This window comes from Chrysemys picta, chromosome 14 (assembly GCF_011386835.1).
Source record: "Chrysemys picta bellii isolate R12L10 chromosome 14, ASM1138683v2, whole genome shotgun sequence".
NCBI classification, from domain to species: domain Eukaryota; kingdom Metazoa; phylum Chordata; order Testudines; family Emydidae; genus Chrysemys; species Chrysemys picta.
This window is the reverse complement of record NC_088804.1, coordinates 5,251,928-5,276,627: the sequence shown is the minus strand read 5'-3', so window position 1 is coordinate 5,276,627 and position 24,700 is coordinate 5,251,928. Positions and strand designations below refer to the sequence as shown.

The 24,700-nt window shown below is 59.7% G+C and overlaps 1 protein-coding gene across 2 annotated transcripts; it reads left to right on the top strand.

Annotated features, from left to right (window-relative positions):
* Positions 1 to 2,128: 2,128 nt before the first annotated feature.
* EXOC3L1 (exocyst complex component 3 like 1) lies at positions 2,129 to 22,750 on the top strand. Of its 2 annotated transcripts, none has more exons than XM_005314513.5 (13): positions 2,129 to 2,456; positions 4,214 to 4,374; positions 7,167 to 7,386; positions 8,098 to 8,776; positions 8,969 to 9,086; positions 11,922 to 12,047; positions 12,879 to 12,979; positions 13,463 to 13,573; positions 13,905 to 14,046; positions 15,732 to 15,854; positions 16,995 to 17,150; positions 19,020 to 19,144; positions 21,678 to 22,750. In XM_005314513.5, exons 1-13 carry the CDS (start codon positions 2,414 to 2,416, stop codon positions 21,862 to 21,864), a joined length of 2,292 nt encoding a protein of 763 aa, XP_005314570.2. In that variant the 5' UTR covers positions 2,129 to 2,413; the 3' UTR covers positions 21,865 to 22,750. The 2 variants fall into 2 exon arrangements, with proteins under 2 accessions (XP_005314570.2, XP_065423612.1); XM_065567540.1 differs by lacking the exon at positions 2,129 to 2,456 and adding an exon at positions 2,523 to 3,895.
* The last annotated feature ends 1,950 nt before the right edge of the window (positions 22,751 to 24,700 follow it).

Below are 24,700 nucleotides of genomic sequence, written 5' to 3'. Positions count from 1 at the left end.
GGTTCTTCCAGAGGGGAAGGTCTCTGGGCTGTTCCCCAACCCACATGGTGAATCTCTGAGGCAAGAAAATCCGCCAATAAGTGCAGGACCCACCAAGATAGAGGAGGAACTTTCTCACAGGCTATACCTGTAAACCTTCATACAGCGTGATCTGGTTCGCTTAGCTGGGTGCAATCAAACTATACACATTTCCATACAGTCAAATGCAAAGTCCAACCTGTAGGAACAAAGAATGCCGGCCATGCTTACAGGATGGGAGGCTGTATCCTGCAAAGCAGTGGCTCTGAAAAGGACTTAGGGGTCACGGTGGAGACCAACCAAGCATGAGCTCCCAGGGTGATGCTGTGGCCAAAAGGACGAAGGTGATTCTTGGATGTATAAACAGGACTATCAAGCAGGAGTATTACCTATGGGTGTAGCACAGGGGAGACCACTACTGGAACATGGTGTCCAGTTCTGGTGTCCATATTTCAAGAAGGGTTCAGAAAAAGCTGCAAAAATCATTAGAGTACTGGAAACATGTCTTATAGTGAGAGGCTTAAGGCGCTTGGTCTATGTATCTTATCAAAAAGCAGATGAAGAGGTGACGTGCTCATGGTCTGTCAGTACTTACATGGGGAGATTTCGGAAAGCAGGGGGCTCATTAATCCAACAGATAAATGCAGAACAAAATCCAGTGGCTGGAAGTGAAACTAGACAAATTCAAACTGGACATAAGACACACAACAGTGAAGGGAATTAATAATTAGAACTACCTGCCATTTCAGTGGTGGATTCTCCATCACTGAAAACATTTCCATCAAAACTCATTGTCTTCCTGAGATGACCACAAATTCTTGGGCTTAATGCAGGAATTACAAGTTACATTTTTTTTTGCCTTGTTTGATGCAGGAAGGACAACAAGGGGACCCCATGTGATCCTTTCTGCTCCTAAGATCTACGAATCTAGGAACTGTGCCCAGTTTTATATTTTGTAAAATAATATTGCACTTTAAGGTCTGGTTGACAAGTTTCTATGTCAGATGTAGAGTTGGGCAATTATCCTAACGAGCGCTGTTTGCTCCAGAGGAATGCTGTATTGTGTTTGGGTGACGCTATGTATTTAGTGGGATAGCTCAAAATACAATCTCTGACGTATAAAGGTATCTTTACAGTTCATGCAAAAAGTGTAAGTCAGATATTTCTGGGTGGCATTGTTGTACATATTTGCAATAGGCCTTCTACATTTCTTCTTTCCCTTTCTGTAATTATTTTGGGTGGTGATCTAGATAGATAGATTTTCACCATTACTTTGGTGTAATTCTCCAGAATTGCCTGAAACACCGTGCCCAGTTAGCAGGGGTTCTGGGAAAGGGTTAAATGCGTCCTGCTGACTCACAGATGTAGGTGACTCATTGCTCCATCCAGGAGATGGGAGTGGCTCAGTGGGGACAGAGGATCTAGGGTGCGAGCTGAGCAGTTTTGATTGAGGGAGGAACTCTAGAAGCATCCCAGCCTGGGGAGAAGGTTGTATTGTTGTTCATTTCCGTGTTCATAAAACCAAACCCTGGGAAGGGGGTGAGTTTGGACTCTGAGAGCAGGTTGGGAACAGCTCCTGTTCCCAAAGTGACTTCTCAAGCTGGTGAAAGACCCTTACCTTGGGATTCCCTGTATCTTTGTTATTTTGGGATGGATGTCAGCAACCTGAACTCCATGCTCGGCAGGTTTTTGTAGTGGACTACAATATACACACAAGCAGCCAGTGGTGCAGACACATGCCCATAGAGTACGAACGCAGGCCCGCTCCAAGACACCGCACATGTGGTATGAACAGAGGCAGCCACACGCAGACAGATGCACACATGTTGTACACTCAGGCAGCCACATACACAAGCATATGGCAACAGCACATAGCAGGCATAGGGGAACTGGAGAGACATCCACCACGGACTTACACACATAGGAACACAGATCCATGCACAAAAATATACAGGTGCACATGGTACATGACGGGAAACACGCCTCTGCAAAGGCAGCCACAACACCCTGCCCACCCAGACATGCACACACAGCCAAGCACACGTGGTGTGCACACCCACCGCCAGGCGCACATGACAGGCACACATTGCCATGCAAAGACATGTACACCCAGACATGCACACACAGGCATGCGCAAACAGCTATGCACACAAGTACGCACCCAGAGAGACACTGTGCATGGAACAATTTACATTCACAAAGAATGAAAAATGTCAAGAGCATTAGCTGCCTCCCCCTTCCCCGCTCCCCCCCCTCCAACATCCTGAGTGTGTCTGCAGTAACACAATGAGCCCCTGAGGAGCTGTGAGTGGAATCACTGAAGGAAACTGCTGGCTGTGTTTCCTCTCTTCAGCCCAGCCCTGTCCTCTGAACCCTGCACACAGCGGCTGGAGCCATGGGCATGTCTGCAGAGCAGGAGGACTCCTGCAGCCCCAGAGGTAATGAGAACTGCAGCTCGAGGGAGGGCAGCGGGGCGCAGGGCTCACGCAGGGACCGGGGTGACTCCCTGCACTGGGATGAAGCCTGGCTCCAAGTCGGGGGGGGGTTCTCAGTCATCTGTCCCTGGCCAGGATCCTTTTACAGCCAGGGTGGGGTGGGCTCTCCTGCCCTTTTGCAGTGAGGATGGGGGTGATCCCCTGCCCCTGGGGGGAGGGGTACATCTCCCCTGCCGGCCAGCTGGGTACGTTTAGGATCGCTGCCTGTGCCCTGGCCTTGGGAAGAGAGTGATGGAATGGGGCAGGGGGCTCATATGGCAAAGCATCTATTCCTACAGTGCAGTGTCGAGGTGTTAGGCCAGTGTTATTGAAATGTCCCAGGACTGGGGCTCCCCTGGGAAGCTACTCCACAGCCCAGCACCCCCTCACTGGCAACCAGCTTTCCTCAGTAGCCAGCCTGTGTCCTCCCTTCCCGTCATCCCCTTCCCCTCATCCCAGCCCCGCGACCCTGTGAATAACCCCTCGGCCTGCGCGGCGCTCCCACCCGGCAAGCTGCAGCCACCTCTGCCCCGTATTAGCCGGTTTGTCCCAAAGCTCTTTCGCTTTCCTCACAAATCCATCTCCTCCTGCCCCCGGGCCCGTGGGCTGCCATTCTCCCAGGCCAGAGCCCAGCCCCGGGGAGCCCTGCCGCTAGGCGTGGGCACTGTGTCAATAACTACTGACAATCCCACAGCCGCAGCGCGGGGGAGCTGCTGGCGAATGGGGGGGCCTGGAAGTGACGGCAGAGCCAGCACCGAGCCTGGGGAAGAAGAGGGCAGGTGCCAGGCAGCGTCCCCAGCTGGGGCTGCGCTGCTCCGCAGACGAGGGTGCTAGGACCTGGGGAGGGCTGCTCTGGTCCACAGACCCCGTCTGAGTCAGGCACACAGAACCAGGGTCGTTAGGAGACACCCGGGGCCATGCGCCCTCCAACCTGCATCTAGGCCGGTTTGGGGAACTGCATTTCTCCCCCGGTGGGGGTGGGCAGTGTTCAGGGCACGCCTTGTTCCTAGCTCAGCTGAGCTGCCCCTCCCTGGCACAGGTGCTCAGGGGAGAGGCTATAACCGGCTGTTGGGGAGGTAGCGGTGGGCGATGCCGGGGGAGGGACAGGCTCCATGCCCGGTGGGTAGGACTGGACTGACCCCAGCCTGCCACGTTCCCTGCTTGGGCACTAAGTCCTTGCCAGCCGCGGCTGTATCTTTCCTGCTGAGTCACTGCCCTGCTCGCAGGCCCCTATCAGCGGCTCCCAGACGGCAAACCCCCGGCACAGGGCACCGCCACGCTCTGTGCAGCCATCACATGGGGAGCACGAGCTCTGGGGCAGCCTCGAGGGGCTGTGTGGAGTAGGGCTGTGCACACAGGCAGGCTGAAGGACACCTGACAACTCCGTCTGGCTGTCCCCATGTGTATGTGTCCATCCCTCCTAGAGTGTGCCTGTCCACACGTGTGTCTGTCTGTCCCTGTCCCCTGCTGTGCGTCTGGCTGGCCTTACACGCACTTTTCTAGGATTTTATAAGGTCTCTCACCATGGTGGTAGCTGGGCGCTCGTGTGTGTCTGCCTGTCTGTCCCTGTCCCCATGTCCGTGTGTACAGGCGTGTGTACATTCACACCCGGCTTCCTGTGCCTCCGTCCTGGGGAAGCAGCTGGAGTGGAAATGCTCTTCCTGTCTGCGAAGGAGATGCTGCCTCCGGTTTGTTTTCTTAACGGATAACGTTGCCCCTAGATGAGGAATGGCCAGAAGCGGAGAAGGCTGAGAAGTTAGCAAGAGGGGCTGCTTTGAAATGGGCCTCGGGGGTGTTTTACCGCCCGGACAAGTTGGAGGGTCTGGGACACTACCGGAGCCGGGAGGCCCAGCGGAACATCTCGATCCAGTCCCGGCTAAAGGTGGGTGCTCATTGCAGGGGGCCTCCTAAGGCCCGGGATTCCTTGGCCAGGGGAGTGTATGCCGTTTTCTAACACTTCGTCCATTCGAAACCTATTCTCAGCTGGTGCTGTGCAGGGTAGGTTGGAATTGTTCGCGTAGGGAGCCCAGAAACATACCGGAGCCATTTCCCAGCACGAAAACACGCTAGAACCCTGCTCGGCTTTCCCAGAACCCAGGCCTGGGCTTTTTCTGGTTCTTTCAGGAAACTTGCCTTTAGTGTGAGAAATTGCAGGCCTAAAGTCAGCGGCATTTTGGGAAGGCGCCGAGGCTTGTGGGAAAAGGCTGGAACCTCTCCCGCCACACCAAGGGCAGGCTGCAGGGATAGCGTTGAGCTGGGGCCACATCTGCCCCAAATCACAATGACCCTACAGAGGCCGAGGCGTTCTGATCACATGCCCATGACTTGACTTCCTGGCCTGTGAGCTCAACTTTTCAATGTAAAAAAAAGGGCGGGGGGCTTAACTGACCCATAAGCCTCACTCCCACCACCAGCTCGAGTGGAGACTCGAGCTTCATTCCCGGGCCCAGGCAGCGGGGCTCACAGCACTTCCTGTGCTGGGGCAGCTGGCGAGGGGGACGATCTCCTGGCTGGACTGGGTCTAATGTCTAAACCCAGGAGCCATGCGGAGGAGAGTGGGTACGGAACGGTGCCGCCACGCACGGCAAACTCCCCCGGGGCAACGGCGGCTGTGGCTGCGACGTGCACCTCATGATTAACATCCGAAGGGGGCAGCCTCCTCCCCAGCCCCCCAAATCGTCATCCTCCCCTTGCCTACACGTCCCCCCCCCCCCCCCCCCATGGACATACCGCTCCCTCACAGTACCGCGGCCACCTGCCCCTCCCCCGGTATTACACGGACCCTCCCTGTACCAACCTGCCCCTCCCCCAGTATTATGCCCACCACCCCACAACTGCTGCCCCACCAGTATTACTCCCTTGCTCCCCACACCCACATTATACTCCCACTACCAGTTACCATCAAGAAGTCCCTGGATAAGAGAGTAATTATGAGTTGGCGGTTGTCTGGAGGGACTGTGTAGGAAGGGGCTAGGGGAGGGGGGTCTGGAGGGGCTGTGTAGGACGGGGTTAGGGAAGGGGGGTCTGGAGGGGCTGTGTAGGGTGGGGTTAGGGGAGGGGGATCCAAAGGGGTGTGTAGGGTGGGGTTAGGGGAGTGGGGGAGTCTGGAGGGGCTGTGTAGGGTGGGTCGAGGGGAGGGGGGGGACTGGAGGGGCTGTGTAGGAAGGGGTTATGGGAGTGAGGGGGTCCGGAGAGGCTGTGTAGGAAGGGGTTATGGGAGTGAGGGGGTCCGGAGAGGCTGTGTAGTTTGCGGCTAGGGGAGTCGGGGGGGGGTCTGGAGAGGCTGTGTAGGGTGGGGTGAGGGGAGTGAGGGAGTCTGGAGGGGCTGTGTAGGGTGGGGTGAGGGGAGTGAGGGAGTCTGGAGGGGCTGTGTAGGGTGGGGTGAGGGGAGTGGGGGGGTCTGGAGGAGCTGTGTAGGAAGGAGTTAGGGGAGTGGGGGGGTCTGGAGGGGCTGTATAGGGTGGGGTCAGGAGAGTGAGGGGGTCTGGAGGGGCTGTGTAGGCTGGGGAGTAGGAGGGTCTGGACAAGCTGTGTACAGTGGGGTTAGGGGAGTGAGGGGGTCTGGAGGGGCTGTGTAGGGTGGGGTCAGGCGAGTGAGAGGCATCTGGAGGAGCTGTGTAGGGTGTGGTTAGGAGAGTGAGGGGGTCTGGTTGAGTTGTGTAGGGAGGGGTTAGGGGAGTGGGGGATCTGGAGGGGCTGTGTAGGGTGGGGTCAGGGGAGTGAGAGGGTTCTGGAGAGGCTGTGTAGGGTGGGGTCAGGGGAGTGAGGGGGTCTGGAGGGGCTGTGTAGGGTGGGGTCAGGGGAGTGAGGGGGTCTGGAGGGGCTGTGTAGGGTGGGGTGAGGGAAGTGGGGGGTCTGGAGGGTCTGTGTAGGGTGGGTTAGGGGAGTGAGGGGGGTCTGGAGAGGCTGTGTAGGGGGGTCTGGAGGGTCTGTGTAGGGTGGGTTAGGGGAGTGAGGGGGTCTGGAGAGGCTGTGTAGGGTGGGGTGAGGGGAGTGAGGAGTCTGGAGGGGCTGGGTGGGGTGAGGGAAGTGTGGGGGTCTGGAGGGGCTGTGTAGGGTGGGGTTAGGGGAGTAAGGGGGTCTGGAGGGGCTGTGGAGGGTGGGGTGAGGAGAGTGGGGGGTCTGGAGGGGCTGTGTAGGGTGGGGTTAGGGGAGGAAGGTCTGGGGGAGGCTGAGTAGGGTGGGGTTAGGGGAGGAAGGTCTGGGGGAGGCTGAGTAGGGTGGGGTTAGGGGAGGGGGGTCTGGAGGGGCTGTGTAGGGTGGGGTGAGGGGAGTGAGGGGCTCTGGAGGGGCTGTTTAGGGTGGGGTGAGGGGAGTGGGGGGATCTGGAGGGGCTGTGTAGGGTGGGGCTAGGGGAGTGGGGGGTCTGGAGGGGCTGTGTAGGGTGGGGCTAGGGGAGTGAGGGGCTCTGGAGGGGCTGTTTAGGGTGGGGTTAGGGAGGAGGGTCGGGGGGAGCTGAGTATGGTGGGGTTAGGGGAGGGGGGTCTGGAGGGGCTGTGTAGGGTGAGGGGAGGGGTGTGTGGAGGGGCTGTGTAGGGTGGGGTTACGGGAGTGAGGGGCTCTGGGGGGGCTGTGTCTAGGATAAGGCTGGGGGAGCGTGGTGGGGGTGGGTTGGTTCTCCCCATATCTCTGGGGCTGGGCATCGCTCACCATCCCTGCCCTGTGTGTTGCCAGTCGACCGTGCAGTCGCACCTGGAGGGGGTGAGCTCGGGGCTGGAGCAGCTGCGCTCGGCAGCAGGGGACGTGCGGAGCGTGCGCCGGGACCTCTGCGCCGTGCGATGGCACCTGCTGGGCAGTGCCGAGGGCTTCCAGAGGCTGGCGCCGCTGCGGGCTGTGGTGACGGAGCACGCGCAGCTGGCTGCCGTCGTGCGGGCGCTGCCCCAGCTCTCCTCAGGTAAGGGGCACCGAGCCAGGCCTCAGCGTGCCCTGGTGTGCGGCACGGCTCCTGCCAAGGCACTGGGCCCGGCTGCCCTGCCAGCTTCGAGCCCCACGGCTGGCTGAAGGAGCCAGGTCCCGGGACGCTGTCAGGCAGGGGCTGGAGGGAAGGCCCAGCCGTGCTCCTAATCGCACGGGCAGCCAGCCCCACGAGGGCATCCCCAACCCCAAGGCTTCCCAGGGCTCCGCAGTCACCCCACAACGGCGTAAGCCTGGCTATGCCCCGTAGCCACGTGGTCCCCAGCAGATGGACGCAGGTCTATGAACAAGGTCCCCGTTGGCAGGGAGAGGGGCATGGGCATGTCCTGCTCCCACAGAGCCCTTTTGGCCAAGCACATCCTGGGAGCGCGGCTGCCTGTCTGGCGACAGGAGGTCCCAGGCTTTCTAGCCAGGAGCTCCCTGCTCAGGGACTGCCAGTCCTGTCCTGTGCCCACCCCACCACCTGAGCAGCTGCCCAGCGTGGTGCCGGGCACAGGCAGACAGCTCACACTGCCTGTGGGGGGCCGCAGGAGGTTTCCGGGGGGCCTGCTCAGAGGGTGTGTCTCCTCCTCGCCTGCGCTGCGCGTGGGATCCCGTGTTCCCGGTGCTGGGCCCTGCTGTTGTCCGTGCAGGGCAGCCGGGCGCTGGCTCCCGTGGGGTCCAGGCTGTTGGATCTCTCCTCTCCACACAGTACACGAGCTCCTTGCCCAGTCCCTGCGTCTCCTCCACGGCCAGCAGCTCCTGGAGGCCCACGCCGGGCTCATGGCGCTGGAGCGCCTGCGGGACGACATCTCCTCCCAGCTGCACGGCGGCGGCAGCCTCCCGAGCGACCAGGCCCTGGGCGTGGTGGAGTCCTTCTTCGGTGGCCTGCAGGAGCTGAGCGACGCACTGGCCCAGCAGCTGTGGCGTGTCGTGGGCGGCGGCGTGAGGCTGGTGCAGGAGGACCCGGCCCTCTTCGTCTCTGCCGTGCGGATCATTGAGAGAGAAGAGAGTGTCGATGATGCCCTGCTGCTGGGTCCCCATGCCCACCGCTTCCCCGCCCCGGGGCGCCCCAAAGCCTGGAGGCAGCGGTTCTACCAGGTCATTCAGGAGACCATCGCTGCTGCCCACTTCAAGGCCGCCCACGTGGACGTGAAGGGCCCGGGACTGGGCCGGCACCTGGCCACGCTGCAGAGCGACATCCTGGCGGAGCTGCGTGTGGTGAAAGACCTGATGGTGCAGTGCTGCCCGCCTCACTACGACATCCTCAGCATCTGCACCCGCATGTACCACCGGGGCCTCTCCGACCACCTGCAGGACATCTTCAGCAGGGACCTGGACAAGCAAGAGATCTTCATGCTCCTCAGCTGGGTTCTGCATGTGTACCAGAGGTCAGTGCCGGGGCGGGGGCTGGGGGGAGCTCGGGGTGTGTGTGAGGAGCCGTGGGCTGGCAGAGAGAGAGAGTGTGTGTGTGTGTGTGTGTGTGCGCACACCTGCAGGCGTGTGGAAGTTCGATTTGGAAGTCATCCATCCGCCTGGAGCACGTGGTGTTACTCACTGGCTCCTCTTGTTCCTACCCGCAGCCCAGAAATGATGGGTCACCCAGACCTTCTCCCCGAGGTGGACGTGTCAACTCTGGCCCCCCTGGTGTCGCCAGAGGTGGTGGAGCAGATGGAAAGGAAATACGTGGGGAAAGTCAAGGTGAGTGAGCTAAGGAGGATGTGTTAGCAAGCGTCCCACGCCGGGCTGGAGTTACCCATTTTGGGGAAGGGGTGGCGAGGGCCCAGCAAAACCTGAGAGTCAAGCCATGACAGTGTGTCTCTCTCCCCCCTCCCCCCCCCACCCCACACACAGCGCTGCGTGCTCTGCTGGGCCCCTCCTCCCCCGTTCATTCGCCCTCTGCCCCGTGCCAAGCTCCCTGCAGTGGCGGGGCCAGGAAGAGCCCATTCCGCGGCCCCCAGGTTCAGCTGTGTTAATATCAGTCTTAGACAGCCAGGGCCGGCTCCAGCATTTCTGCCGCGATCAGCAGCGGCAGTTCAGCGGCAGGTCCTTCGCTCCTAGCGGGAGTGAGGGACCTGCCGCCCCCGAATTGCCACAGGTGCCGCCCCTCTCCCTTGACCGCCCCAAGCACCTGCTTGTTAAGCTGGTGCCTGGAGCCGGCCCTGTAGACAGCGTTACACAAGGCTCGGGGGCTGGCACACAGACCTCGGCCCGCTTAGGGCAAACTAGGCAGTAACAACCGTTGTAACCATTGGTTAAAGGTACAGACGAGAAGGAAAGGTGGAAAGATGGGAATAACTGTCCTTCCGGGCAGGGCCGGCTCCAGGCACCAGCTTCTCAAGCAGGTGCTTAGGGCGGCCGCTCCGGAGAGGGGCAGCACATCCAGGTATTCGGCGGCAATTCGGCAGACGGTCCCTCACTCCGCCTGGGAGTGAAGGACCTCCCGCCGAATTGCCACCGCAGATCGCGATCGCGGCCGCTTTTTTTTGTTTTGTTTTTGTTTTTGTTTTTTGTTTTGGCTGCTTGGGGCGGCCAAAACCCTGGACCGGCCCTGCTTCCGGGGCAGAGAGCAGAAGTTAGTAGGGACGGGCTAGAGCTATTGCTGCTGCTGGTAAAGTCTGATCCTGTTTGCGAGAAGACCAAGCAAGACACACACAAGGGGAGAGGACAGAACAGCACAGAGAGAAAATGCAGCATCTGTCTCTGGTGCCGATTCTCACGGGTAGCCTGGCTGCTGGAGAAACACGGGCCCAGCCCATGGGCCGCTCAGCCGCTCCAAGAGCTGGCAAACTTGTACCAGTGTCGGGCTGTGCAGGGCTTTGCTTTTACCTGCCTCGCTGGTCCCCAGCTAACGGCAGTGTTGCAAACTATACCGTGTCGGCCGGCTAAGCCAGACTCTTCTTGGACAGAAGGGAAAAGGAGAGCGGTAGGGAAGAGGGAAGGAAAAGGGGGGTGACAAAGTCTCCCCTCCCAGCTGGTGTTGGGGATTGATCTGGGTCCCTCCCTCTGGCCCGGTCAGGTCAGGACCTCTGGCACAACGACGTCACGATGAATCCCGGGGGCCCAGGAGACAGCAGGGGTGGCAGCCTTGATGGTGAAGCCCACTCCCTCCATTTCTTTCTGTTGCCAGCTTCCCCCCAGCGTCTTTCGGAGGCTCCCAAGGGAGCAGTGGATGGAACAGCCCAGCCCCTCATTATTCTGGCCACTAATTAGGCTTTGTTTCCGACAAGGCCATTTTGGTTAATTGATCACCCGGATCTCTTGTTTACCCGGCCTGAGCACGACACGGGCCTTGAGTTCTCTGAGCCGGGCGCTTGGGTTGGGCGGCGTCAGGCTCCGGCTCGCTTTCGCGCCGTTCCCCACCACCACGGGTTCTTGTGACCCTTCAGGAGGGTTCTGCCAGCTCCCAGCTAAGGCAAACGTGGAGTTTCCCCAGCAGCTCTCGCTGCTGAGAGTTTTCCTCCTTAGTCTCCACTGTGGCCTCTTCCCCGGCTGCCCCCCGTGGGCACAGCCCCTCTGTCACTGCAGCCGTGCCCTGCTCCGGAACTGCTTCTGTGCCCTCCCCAGGCTGGAGCGACTGAGGGGGAACAGAGACAAACGCTGCTGCCCCCTGAGCCGCGCCAGCTAACGAACATGCCCCTGACCTTGCCTGCCCTGTGCACACTCCCTCCGCACCACGTCAGCGGGATGCCTTCCTTTCCCAGCACATGGTGGTGCTGCCTGGAGAGACAGACTTACCCACCAGCCTGAGCCGTCCGCTCCTCTCTCCTGCTGTGCCCCCATCCCCTGGCTTCCCCCGTGGGCACAGGCCCCTGTGGTGGGAGATACCCTGGTGTTTCACTAACGGGCGCTAGGGCACGCAGTGAGGCACATCGGCGAGCTCCGCCAGGTGTGGCACCGGGAGGTTCGTGCCCTTCTGCTTTGAATCCAGCCGGGTGCCCCACGGGCACTGGGACCCAGACAACGCTGGCTGTGAGGAGAGGCCTGTGCTAGCCGCCAGCTGTTGTCTCTGGGCTCAGGCTGCTCCACACTTCGCCTAGGGATGGTCCGGCCACCCTAGCTAGGGGTGTCAAGGCTGGGATCCCCTGGGCTGCCCTGCACACCACTCCCTAGAACCGGGCAGGGGGTCCGATAGCGTCGAGTGCACGGCGCTGGGAGCCGGGTCTGGGCCCCAGGCATGGGGGCTCTGCGGAGGCAGCGCCGGGAGCGTAGCTGGACGTGGCTCCCGCCTGGAGCTTTTCCTCTAGTTCTGCAAACCAAGGCTTATAGATCAATTTGGGGGAGAGGGGGATGGGCCGTATCTCAGGAGCCCCGTGAGCAAATAATCCCAAATGTTCACCCTGCCCCTGAGGGGGCAGCCCGGTCTGCAGCCCCCTCTCACGGCGCACGTGTTTGTAGAGCGGCTCGGCGTTAAACATAAGCCCCGTTGCAGTCTCGGCAGTAGGGCGGCTGTGGCCACCCCAGGGCGTTCAGAGCTCCTGCTGCAGAGCAGGGTCCCGGCCTCCCGTCTCACCTCTTCGTCCTCCCGTCGGGCAGGCCAGCGTGACTGAGTGGATGCGGCGCACGCTGGAGGTGGAGTTCAAGGAGTGGTTCCGAGAGGAGGAGCCAGAAATGGATCATCTGGGCTTCTTCCAGTCTGCCCTGCCCGTCATCGTCATGCAGGTGGGCAGGGCAGGGGGCTGGGAGTGCCCTGTGAGGGGACGGGCAGGGCATTGGGGCTGGAAATGCCCTATGAGGCCAGGCAGGGCAGGGCAGGGGGCTGGGAATGCCCTGTGAGGCCAGGCAGGGCAGGGCATTGGGGCTTGGAATGGCCTGTGAGGCCGGGCAGGGGGCTGGAAATGCCCTGTGAGGCCGGGCAGGGCCGGGCAGGGGGCTGGGAATGCCCTGTGAGGCCAGGCAGGGCCGGGCAGGGGGCTGGGAGTGCCCTGTGAGGGGGCAGAGGAGGGCAAGGGGCCTGGCAGTGCCCTGTGAGGAGCTGGGCAGGGCACAGGGTGCTGCCCCCAGCCGTGGTTCATTACCGGAGCACTCTCGGCATGTCGGGCTTTCTGCCCGCAGAGCTGTTCTGTGCCTCGGGCCCGTATCGCTAGGGGTCACCTGGAACCGTGGGGCACCTGCTCCTCCGTTCATGCTCGTGCCCTAGACCTTGCACTGAGCTGGCCTGGTTCTGGGCTCCCCGGAGGACCTGCCTTTCTCCCCTCAGGAGGTGACTCTGCCCGGAGGGTCAGGCCTGCCGCTCCTGTACTGATTGGGCTGGGGGGTCTCCCCTGCGGTAGCTGGGGTGTGCTGGGCTAGGGAGGTTGCCCTCACGGCTTCTCAGATCCCTGGAGCACCAACCTGCCCTGCCCTGCCTGGCACTGGGGCAGCACAGGAGCGAGGCCAGCCAGCCCAGAGCTGGGGGCCGAGGCGTCCAGCCTCACTGAACAAGCAGCGCCGGGGACGTGGGGGGAGCCTGCGCACAGGGCAGTGACCCCGTGTCCTGATCTCCCTGCCCAGATGCTGGATGAGAACATCCGGGTGGCCTCCCTGGTCACGGCCTCTCTGCAGCAGAAGGTTTACGCTATGGCCATGGACGAGCTGGAGGCCTTTCTGATCAGGTCAGTGGTGTCCTTGGGGTGCCCTTGGGGTGCCCCCCCAGCTTCCTGAGGCCGGCCTTCCAGGGCAGGATGGCAAAGGCTGGCGGAATCCCGTGCCGCCCATCTCGGCCGGGGGTGGTGGTGCGGCAGGCCAGGGTACTGCCGTGTGTTGGAGCGCTGGGCCGTTCCAGGGTCGGGCACCCAGGGGTCGGGACCCCCTGCACTGGGACGCTCCGCGCCAGGAGCTTCCAGACATCAGCACCACGGAGGCTGGAACGCCCAGGCTGAGCACAGGCCAAGCCGTGCAATGCCCGACGGGCGCCAGGCAGATCTGCCCAGCCGCTGGGCTCCGTTTCACAGCCTCGCCCACCCAGGGAAGCCCGGGCCTTCCAGCGGCTGCTGCCAGGGGCAGAGGGCTCCCATGGAGAGAGTCCCCAGTGCCCTCCAACTCCAGGGCCGGTCCCCTCTCTGCCAACCCTCACAGTCCCATGTGCTGCATCCTAGGCTGCGAGAGGCCCTGGGGGACTGCGGGAAGGAGCACCAGAAGGACCGAGCCATGCCCAAGCATTACATCTCCTACCTGCTGGCCCTGCTCAACAACAACTTGGCGCTGAGGTAACCTGGCAGGGGACTGGCAGCTCTTTCCCTACGACCCACTGCTTCCCCAGAGCACACGGCCCCCACACTGGGCACAGATCCCCCTCACTGCTACCCTAGAGCCCCCGCCCCCAAGGACACGAGACCCACTGATCCCCAAAGCCCCTGCACTCCCATATTGGCTCTGACCCCTTCCCCAGAGCCCACGTCCCCACCATTAGGCCTGATTCCTGGCCTTCCACTCCCTGTTCCCCAAAGCTCCTCCCCCCATTCCCCAGAGCCCATGCTCCCCTTCTCCCAGGCCGTCTGCCCCAGCTGTCCATCCCTAGCTCCTTCTTTCTCCTTCCAGCTCGTCCATCTCCACTTTGCACCCCGGCAGTGCATCTCTTGCCAAGCCCGCGGAAATCCCCTCCTCCCTGAAGACTGCGCTGGACAGGACCCAGAAGAAGGCCTGCCGGCTGCTGCTGGAGGAACTGCTGCTGGATTTGCAGGTACACATGTCCAAGAGGGGCTGCAGGGAATAGCGCAGGGCCAAGAACTGATTCCCTGCAGGACCCCCCTGGAGACACCCCTGCTAGACAAGGCTTCCCCGTTTACAGCTCCATTTGGAGTTAGCCAGTTTTCAACCTGTTTAATGTGGGCCCTGTTAATGTTACATCATTCTAGTTTATTCATCAAAACGTTATGCAGTACCACGTCGAACACCTCACAAAAGTCCAAGTATATTACGTCACCGCCATTACCTTCGTCAACCAATTGTGTAACCACCTCAACAAAAGAGCTCAAGTTAGTGTTGATAGGATCTATTTTCCATAAGCCCATTAATGGCATTACCCTCCTTCCATTCTCTATTGAGTCCTGCATCAGCTGCTCTGTTATCTCGCCTAGGAATTGATGGCAGACTATAGCAACCCAGGTCAGCCCCTTTACCCTTTTTAAAATAGGGCCCAACTATAGCTTTCTTCTGGACCGTTCCCACCGCTCCAAACTTACAGAAAATCAACGCTAATGTGCTGCCCCACAGACCCGGCTAGGCTACGCTGTGAGGAGAGGCCGTCAACCAAGACAAAAGGGATTCTTTTAAATTTGTAGGACTTTATAAGGGAAAACTCCCATTTTGTACCAGGACCATAAATAATATAGACTATTGCAAAGACTTACTACTTATACTACACCACAGGTTACCCACTCATTAACCTCCGTGAGCTCGTACGCGCTGTGCCGCTAGTACAAATGCATTGTTGTCAACAAGAACAAAAGCGATTTCTTACCAATACCCCGTGTCACTTCATAGAACTTTTCCTCTCCTTGGCTGTAAGTCCAGCTCCGCTCTTGCTGTCCTGTTCTTTGTTCTCTTCGGCTTGAAGTGCTCTGTAGATTCGATATTCCTGTGGCAGGACCTCTTGCCACTGAGTTTATCCACAGGCGGGGGCTCTTCACCTCGCCGGCCCTCACTGGTCCATTAGGCCCCTTTGAACTGTATCCCTCAATAGAAGTTCAAACAGTCCCTCTCTCCGTTCATGTCCTTTAGGGCCCTTGTGGGTGGGCTTCTCGTTTACTGCTTCCAGGGTCTGTTTGCACAGCACAGCTTCCTCCACTTCCATTTCCTTTGTTTCCCTTGATACTCTCTCTCCAGTGGGGCCATAGATTTGATTTCCCTCCACGGCCCTGCTCTCATAGGGCTGCTCACGTACCCAGCTCTATTTTTTCTGCTTCTTCCGACCTGAAACCTTTCCTCTTTTCCTTCTTTCCTCCTTCTCACGTCCCAGTTCCCTGCGTTTGTTCTCCTGTTATTTTATCACTTCCCCTCCTACCCAGGTTCCGGTTCACCCGCTAGCTCAGCATCTCAAGTCGTCTCCTTCTCGAACAGCTTTTTCCAGCTGACCCTTTGGGTGGATTCCAAGCCCCCGCCCCAGCTCGAGCTGCCCTCGCCTTGGCTGTCTCTTTCCCCAGGGCAGCATTCTGTCCTGCTGCATCGCACCTGCTAGTGCACGGGTGGGAGTTACTACACTGACAGGACAGCAAGCTCCTCGGCCAGCTCTTTAAAACTCTTGGATGCAAGTTATCTGGACCTGCTGTTTAACATCCACTGAGATACTAGTGGAACGGGAGCGAGCCGATCTGCATGGGCTTGGAGCCTCCACCTGACACCTTGTGGGTGCTGTGTATGTTTCAGCCCCTGTACATGCAGCTGCCGTCCCGCAAGTGGCTGTCCGGGGCCCAGCTGGTGAACAGCATGTGCGAGGTGATCGACAAGTACACGAGAGACTTCTCCCACGTCAGGAACCCCGTCTTCACGGTACAGTGCTCCAGAGGCGCCCTCTGCATTGGCCCTGGGCCCGTAGGTGGGATGGGAGCAGGGCCAGTGGGAGCCGGGGAGGCTGATGGGGCGGGGTGGAGGGGGGGGGGGTCAGAGCAGTTGGTTTTCAGATTGGAGCTGCCCCTCTGCGGGGGCCGGGCGAGGTAGAACATTCCTGCGTCCTGGATACTTTCCAAGGCGCAGGTGACAGTGGAGCAGGAGCTCTCCGCAGGCAGGAGCAGCAGTGGCACAAGGGGTGGCCCCAGAGGGATGGGCTGGAGAGCAAGCCAGCCCTGCCCCCCCACCCTCAGACCCTGCCCCACGGGGCCCAGCCACTGGCGTGGGTAATGGAGTCAGCTGGCACAGCCCGGCCACGGGGAAGGGAGCAGGGCTGGAGAGTGAGAGCAAGGAGGCTGGGAGGAGCAGGGCGGGGCTGGAGAGAGGAGGGGAGAAAGCCGGGGGGAGAGGGGGCAGAGCACTGGAATAACCTGCCCCAGCTGCTCCTGCCTGGCCCCAGCAGTGCCCGGCTGCCGGAGGGCTCTCTCCCCACGCCCCACAAATGCAGGCACGGATGCTGTCTGTAACCTTCAGGAGGCCTGCTGGGCTCCTGGCCTGTCCTGGCTGATGGGAAGATGGGGCTGGGCGGGCAGATCATATCTGTTATTGGACTCGCTTCTGGAAGTGAGCGAGAGGAGCTCTCCAGCTCCCCAGAGCTCTTCGTCGGGTCTTCAGCTTTGGGAGACAGCTCGGTTCACTGCCAGGAGACACCCCCGGCGCTCAGCCGCCCGTTCCTGTCCCGAATCGCACCCCAGTGCTGCCGGCGCTACCCCCGGGGGTGCCCTACGCGCTCCTTCCCCTCCTGCTGGGATCACCCTGCAGATTCTTCCCTCCCCCGAAGGCAACCAGCCAAGGTGCCGTAGACACATAGCTGGGCCCGCCCGCCCTCGTCACGCTCCCTCCGCTGCTGCGGTGCTGCCGAGCGGTGCCAGGGGCTGCCGTGGCTCCCTGCCCTGTGCTGCCATGTTGCCCGGCAGGAATCCCACTCAGTCCACGTTATTCCCCTGTTTGGCTGCTGCTGGCTACGGTTGCCCCAGGTCCCCCTCTCCCCTTTGTATCTCACTGTCTCCTGCCGGGGTCTAGTTCCTGCTGGCCGAGAGCGAGCACCTGGTCATGACTCACTACGTGCGGGCGCTCATGGAGAAGAAGATGGTGTGCCGGAGCGCCGAGGAGCGGAGCCAGCTCGCCACCCGGCTGCTCCAGGACGCCGCCCAGCTGCGGGAGCTTTTCCACAACCTGGTGAGGGAAGCTGCACTCCCAGAGACGCGAGGTCAGCCCTGTGGGTCGGTACCGCCGGTGGGCAGTGGAGGCAGACGGAAATGTTTCAGCCACACGGGGCGAGGGAGAGGGAATTGTCTGCTGCCGTCCCCAGTGGCAATTCATAGTCGTTTACGTTGGCAATGAGTGATCATGGGGCCAGGGAAAGCATGTGAGAACAACTCTCGCCTGGTGGATCTAGGACGGATCGAGGTGGGCAAACTACGGGCCACAGGCTGGATCCAGCCCACCAGCCATTTTAATCCGGCCCTTGAGCTTCTGCTGGGGAGTACAGTCTGGGGCTTGTCCCGCTCCGGCGCTCCAGCCGGGGAGCAGGGTTGGGGTCCACTTCGTGCAGCTCCCAGAAGCAACGACATGTCCTTCCTCTGGCTCCTACGAGCTGCCCCCACCCCAAGCGCCGCCCCCGCATCTCCCATTGGCCAGGAATCGTGGCCAATGGGAGCTGCAGGGGCGGTGCCTGTGGACGGGGCAGCATGCAGAGCCGCCTGGCCGCGCCTCCACGTAGGAGCCAGAGAAGGGACATGCTGCTGCTTCCAGGAGCCACTTGAGGTAAGTGCTGCCCAGAGCCTGCACCCCTGAGCCTCCCTCCCGCCCCAATCCCCTGACCCAGCCCTGATCCCCTTCCCACCCTCCAACCCCCTCCATCCCAGCCTGAAGCACCCTCCTGCACCCCAAACCCCTCATCCTCAGCCCCACCCCAGAGCCCACACCCTCAGCCCCCCGCACCCTATTCCCCCACCCCAGCCCAGAGCCCCCTCCTGCACTCTGAACTCCTCATTTCTGGCCCTGACCCCCTCCCGCACCCCAATCCCAATTTCGTGAGCATTCATGGCCCCCCCATACAATTTCTATTCCCAGATGTGGCCCTCGGGTCAAAAACTTTGCCCAGCCCTGATCTAGGATGTGGGAGCCCCAAGTCCCTGCTCCGTTGGCTACTGAAATATACAAAGTAACACAGGTTCAGCAGGAGAGCTTGAGACAGCCCTGCTCCAGAATATCCCATAGCCCCCTGGATAGGGCACTCCTGCAACCTGGCAGACCCCAGTTCAAACCCCTCCTGGGGGAACTGAAACTGGCTCTCCCATGTGCTGGGGAGCATGCTACCCACCGGGCCTACGCTGATACGGCCGCCTCTGGCCGCCACCTCCTCCGGCTGTTTTGTGACGTGCGTCCTGCTTTCCTTTGCCTTTTATCAAAATGCCCGAAATCGAAACCAGTTTTTCTCAGCGGGTCGAAACGTTGCCTTTCGACATGCCTGGAACCTTTCCATCGGTTCGGTTCGGCCGAAACTCTTCGGTGACCATGACACAGATTCACGAATCCAAACCTGCGTTGGTCGGCCGTGAACCGTTTTGCCCAGCTCGGGTTAGGCGGTGCCCCTCTCAACGCTAGGCCGAGCCAAGCGCTGGCTGCCGGAGTTTGGATCGCCCCTCTCTTAGGCCTGGGGGGGGGTCGGGCGTGGGCACATCAGCCCAGAGGGTGCTGGAGGATTCTCTGCACCTTGAGGTCTTTAAACCATGAGCTGAGGACTTCAGTAGCTCAGACATAGGTCAGGGGTTTGTTACAGGAGTGGGTGGGTGAGAGTCTGTGGACTGCATCATGCGGGAGGTCAGACTAGACTATCATAATGGCCCCTTCTGACCTTAAAGTCTCTGAGTCTATGACAGACACTGAGCTGCACCTGTGGGTGTCGGGCCTGGCCGCTGAGCGTGTCTGGTGAGTTCTCTCCGGCCGGTGCTGCGGGCCAGCCTGCCGGCACAATGCTGCTCCGCGGCTCCCTGGGGCGGCCTGCTCCTGACGCTCCCTGTGCTGGCTGGTTCCTTCCTGCAGGGCCTGGCCGAGAGCGAGCAGACCCTCGAGGTGATATTCGCCCTCCAGGAGCTCATCCGCCTCCAGGATCCGGCCTTGCTCAGCCTGGAGGTCCTGGGATTTATGACGAAATACCCCGACATCAGGTAGCACACCCAGCGCGGCGGGAAAGGCCCGTTACACGGGGGGCCATGGGGAGGTCCTGCCCTGCCAGTAGGGGGAGCTGCCTTCACATAGCACCCCCACCCCATGGCATGCGTCTGGAGCACCTCTCCAGAGGTATTCGCAATCCTGTTCATCCCGATTGCCACAGGGCAGAGCTCTTAGGCACTGCAAGGGACGGGTCAGCTGGCGCTGGCCGCTCCACCCAGGCTCGCCTGCGGGCAGCACAGAGGAGAGAGTCACCGAATCGGAGCGGCACAGACTGGCAGAGAGCAGCTCCTGGGGAGATTGTTTCCCCGCCGCTGAGCCCAGCCCAGAGCCAGGTGCCCGTTGTGCGAGGATTTTCACAAGAGTTTGGTTTTATTTCCAAATGTTGAACTTTTGGGCTCCCCGCGCCCTTTTGTTCGTTTTGGCCACGGAGCGAGATAAAGCAATGACTGGTGGCCGGGGCTGGGGGGCGGTGGATCCCGCCCTCTCTTTCCTTGTGCTACGCTCTGACTCTTCCAGCGACAAGGGTGGTTTGAAAACTCCCAGCACGGCCGAACGAACAGAAAAGAAAAGAGGTTTCCCTGAAGAGTCCCCACTCCTTTCATTCGCTTGTGCTCAGGGGCCAAAGGGCTGAAAGGAGAGAAGTGAAATGGCCAACGTTCGATATTCCAAATCAGCCCAAACGAGAACATTTGGAAGAAAGAAAAAAGGGTTTTTTGCTTTTGAACAAAGTCTATTATTTAGCGACACATGCTCGAGCTTCGGTTTGTGGCTTTGCTGGCCGGGCGCGTCTAAGCCTGCCCCACACCAGATGCAGAAGGAGGGATGCAGCCGCATGTCTAGGGCCTTACCAATTCATGGTCCATTTTGGTAAATTTCATGGTCAGAGCCTTTCAAAACGCTTGAATTTCACAGTTTGAGATATTGAAATTGTAAATTTCACAGTGTTTGTAACCATGGGGGGGCCCAACCCAGAAGAGGGTCACGTGGGGGGTTGCAAGGTTAGTGGGGGAGGGAGGGGTTTGCACTATTGCCACCTTTACTTCTGTGCTGCCTTCAGAATGGGTGGCTGGAGAGCGGCAGCTGCTGGCCAGGAACCCAGCTCTGAAGGCAGCGCCGTTGCCAGCAGCAGCGGAGAAGTCAGGATGGCGATACCATCCCATGCCATCCTTACTTCTGTGCTGCTGCTGGCAAAAACAACAAGGAGTCTGGTGGCACCTTAAAGACTAACAGATTCATTTGGGCATAAGCTTTCGTGGGTAAAAACCCACTTCTTCAGATGCATAGAGTGAAAGTTACAGATGCAGGCATTATATACTGACACATGGAGAGCAGGGAGTTACTTCGCAAGTGGAGAACCAGTGTTGACAGGGCCAATTCAATCAGGGTGGATGTAGTCCACTCCCAATAATAGATGAGGAGGTGTCAATTCCAGGAGAGGAAAAGCCGCTTCTGTCATGAGCCAGCCACTCCCAGTCCCTATTCAAGCCCAGATTAATGGTGTTGAATTTGCAAATGAATTTTAGTTCTGCTGTTTCTCTTTGAAGTCTGTTTCTGAAGTTTTTTTGTTCAATGATAGTGACTTTTAAATCTGTAATAGAATGGCCAGGGAGATTGAAGTGTTCACTTACTGGCTTATGTATGTTACCATTCCTGATGTCCGATTTGTGTCCATTTATTCTTTTATGGAGGGACTGTCCGGTTTGGCCAATGTACATGGCAGAGGGGCATTGCTGGCACATGATGGCATATATCACATTAGTGGATGTGCAGGTGAATGAGCCCTTGATGGTGTGGCTGATGTGGTTGGGTCCTCTGATGGTGTCGCCAGAGTAGATATGGGGACAGAGTAGGCAACGAGGTTTGCTACAGGGATTGGTTCCTGGGTTGGTGTTTCTGTGGTGTGGTGTGTAGTTGCTGCTGGCAGACGCTCTGGCTTCTGGGCTGGGTGCCTGGCCAGCAGCCACTGCTCTCCCGCTGCCCAGCTCTGAGGCAGCACAGAAGTAAGGGTGGCAATACCACGGCCCCCCCACAATCAGGGCCAGATTTACACCTTATGCGCCCCTAGGTACAGCATCTTCAGTGCCCCCCCCCACTGACCTTCATGTTTTCCACAAAAACTGAAACTTTTAACCCACTTCTAACTTTTAGGCACCCCTAGAACGCTGGTGCCCCTAGGCACGTACCTACTGTACCTTACGGGAAATCCACCCTTGCCTACAGTAGCCAGATTTCACGGGGGAGACCAGATTTCATGAGCCGTGACATGTTTTTCACGGCCGTGAATTTTGTAGGTCCCTGCACAGGACACCTGGAGGAAAGACGATGCTGTGGGGTTCTCCTCTCAGTGCAGTACCCGTCACTGCAGGCTGTGCAGCGTGCTGTCAGCCCCTTCAGGGGGACCTCAGAGGTGTGTGGGCTTGAGAGGAGGTCCCACGTGTGAGCAGCGGGGGTGAGCCCCCGGGGCCGAGGAGGTAGCAGCAGGTAAGGGGTTGGGCGTCTCACTCTCTGCTTTCCTGTTCCCCACAGCGACGAGCACGTCTCCATCCTGCTGGATCTGCGGGGCGACGTCTCCAAGGAGGTCCGGAACGTGGTGCTGGAAATGATGGCGCAGAATCCACAGTCCCTGCCCGAAAACTACCAGCCCATCTTCAGCAACATCCTGGTCCCGGCTCCGGAGCTTCCCTTCTGCCTTCGCAAGAGCAAGTGTGCCTGAGACACGCACGCCGCAGCCCAGCTGTCTGCAGCCTGCCCTGGCCAGCGGTGTCTCCGAACGACGGACCTCCGAGAAGCCCTGGGTGGGGCTGGGCAGAGACGCTGGGTCCCTGCTGTGTGTGAGGGGCTGTCTGGGCTCCAGAGACGGGGCAGGGAAAGCCTGGGCATCAGCCCTGCTGTGCAGGGAGGAGAGGGGAGGCTTCCACACCCATTCCCCAGTGGCTGACACCTCAGCACCTGCTTTGCTGGCACCAGGGACCCTCAGCCCACTGATCCCCCTGGCCACGTAACCCTGGATGAGCTGAACCCAGCTGTAGGGCTGGCCCTAAACTGCTAAACCACCAGATTCAGCTCTGCCCATTCGGGTCTCCGGGCCTCTGCTCCGTGCTGCTTCCCAACTGCCCCCTCTGCTCAGCCCTCCCAGGGGATGTGCAGCCCAGAGCCTGCGGAGGGGACAGGCCAACCAAGCGTGGCAGCATCACAGAGCTAGGGGAGCAGAAGGGAATTTCCCCAGGATTCCTTCCCCAGGTCCAGCCACAACCGTCCCCTCCCCTGCACCTGAGCGTGCCCAGGGCAGTCTGTTACCAAGCTGAGAGCAGGGCCTGACGGGTTCTAACTGGGCTGGGCAGAATTCAGTTACTGGTTGATAATTTTGACCGATAACATTGATGTTTAAGCATTTTTTATTTTGATCTATTTAAATAGTCACTGCTGCAGAAAATGAGGGGAAGTCAGACAATGGGGGGGGGGTCAGATAATAATTATTTACTGACAACGAACGTTGAGATTCCACAAGTTAAAGCTTTAATACCGTTATAAGACAAACCATCAACATCCCATGTCAGAATATACCCAGTAAAGACCCTTCAATCAAACGCAAAGAAGAACTTCAGCAGCGTTGTTCTTCCTTTGCCGATCGGTGCATTTCTGTGATTATCAAGGGAAATATTTTTCACTGGGGCAGGGGGCAGTGAAATCAACGTGTACTGACATCTACCAATTCAAATCGATTCCTTCCCGGCCTAGTTATAACACAGACAAATCCAAACTGTCTTGCAACTAAGGTTGCCAACTTTGTAATAGTTAAATCAGACACTCCAGCTGGAGTGCTGGAACCTCCCCTGCCCCGCCTCTTCCCTGAGACCCCGCCCCTGCCCCGCCTCTTTTCCCCAAGGCCCCACCCCCTTCACTTCTCTTCCTCCGTCACTCACTGCTACTCCCCTGCCCGGGATCATGGGAATTGCAGTAATCAGAGCCCAGTGCAGAGGTTGGATGATCCATCCTGAACTAGGCAGTGTCCAGAATGTCGTTCTGCTACTCGCCCAGTCAGGGTAGGTGTCTCAGCAATGCGGCAGGGCAGGGGAAAGGAAAGAGTCCCACTACATGGAGTAAAAGAAGGAAGTTCTCCCCAATGGACGTGTTGGGTTTTCGTAGGACGCTGAAATACCATTGCCAGGAGCATAGGCGCCGACTCCGGGGGTGCTCTGGGGCTGGAGCACCCATGGGGAAAAATTAGTGGGTGCTCTGCACCCACCGGCAGCCAAACTCCCCTGGCCCCACCACCTCCTCTGCCTCCTCCCCGCTCCTCCGCCTACCTCCCAGCTGTTTGGCGGCGTAGCAAGCTCCGGGAGGGAGGGGGAGGAGCGGGAACATGGCCTGCTCCGGGGAGGAGGTGGGGCTGGGGCGGGGATTTGGGGAAGGAGTCAGAATAGGGCAGGGAGGGGGCAGAGTTGGGTCAGGGGTTGGAATGGGGCGGGGGCGGGGCCAGGGGTAGAGCGGGGTCGAGCACTCACCGGGGTGAGTAGAAGTCAGCGCGTAGGGCCAGGAGGCAGGTTTTTAAACACGAGTGATGCTCACTGGACTCCTACAGGTTTGTCGACACGTTAACTGTCTTGTGGGCCAGCTTGAGAGGCTTTGCATTACAAGGCCGGGGAGCCAGGAACAACCAACAGGCTTTGTTGCAAGTCCCCCAGCGTGTTAAGGTGTGTTCTCAAACCCACGCTGAGCTCACCTGTAGCAAAGCAGCGAGTGGTGCCCTGCCGGACCCCACTGGTCTGCTGGCTGCCTGGCTCACCTGGCGGCTGCCTGGGGACCTCTATTGCTCTCGGGGCCTCCTCGCTGGATGTCGCCTCGCCACTGCCATGGTCGCGCGCAGCCAGGGGCGATTCCGGCTCCTGAGGAGTTCCCATCCCCGCGTCCCTGACTCCTGATTACTCCCCAGTTGGGCCTCGTGCTGCGCCCCGTGGGGAGATCCCGAGTTTTATAGCCCTCGGGGGAGAGCAGGTCTCCTGGGTCTGTAAGAGCGTAGCTGGTCCCTTAAATGAACTGGGGGCTCAGCTCTCCTGTTCCCGTCCAGCGGCTCCCGGCTGAGCCAGGTGAGAGGCTGGGGCAGCACCTGGGGCGTATCTGAAGTCCGGCAGGAGCCAGCGGGGAGAAGGGCAGGAGTGGAGAACTGCCAGAGGCAGAAGGCAGTTCTGGGAGAAAGCTGAAGCCAGGAGAGCAGAGAGGGGTTTGCAGGCTGGCTGGCATCCCCAAGCCAGAGAAGGCTGCTCTAGGCCGGGCAGCAGGCACCAAGGGCCAGGGCTGAAGGAAGGGGAGCAGCAGAGGGCCTTACCCACTGATGTCTCCTTGCCACAGAGCTAGGCTCTGAGGGACAGTGGGAGAGCCGGGGGCCTGAGGACAGCTCCCCTGGCAAGGATACTCCCAGCAGAGCGGCTGTCACAGTGCCTGGCCTGGGTCACAGGTGAGAGGGCCAATCTCAGGTCAGACTGTCGAGATGTAACCAAACGTGCGCTCCCGGATCGCTATACTAGCTTACCATGGAGCCACAGCCAGTT

Coding starts and splice junctions, on each gene's coding strand:
- EXOC3L1 (XM_005314513.5), top strand. CDS start 2,414: ATGGGCATGTCTGCAGAGCAGGAGGACTCCTGCAGCCCCAGAG. Junction 4,375..7,166: donor CGATCCAGTCCCGGCTAAAG/GTGGGTGCTCAT, acceptor GTGTGTTGCCAG/TCGACCGTGCAGTCGCACCT. Junction 19,145..21,677: donor ACGAAATACCCCGACATCAG/GTAGCACACCCA, acceptor TGTTCCCCACAG/CGACGAGCACGTCTCCATCC.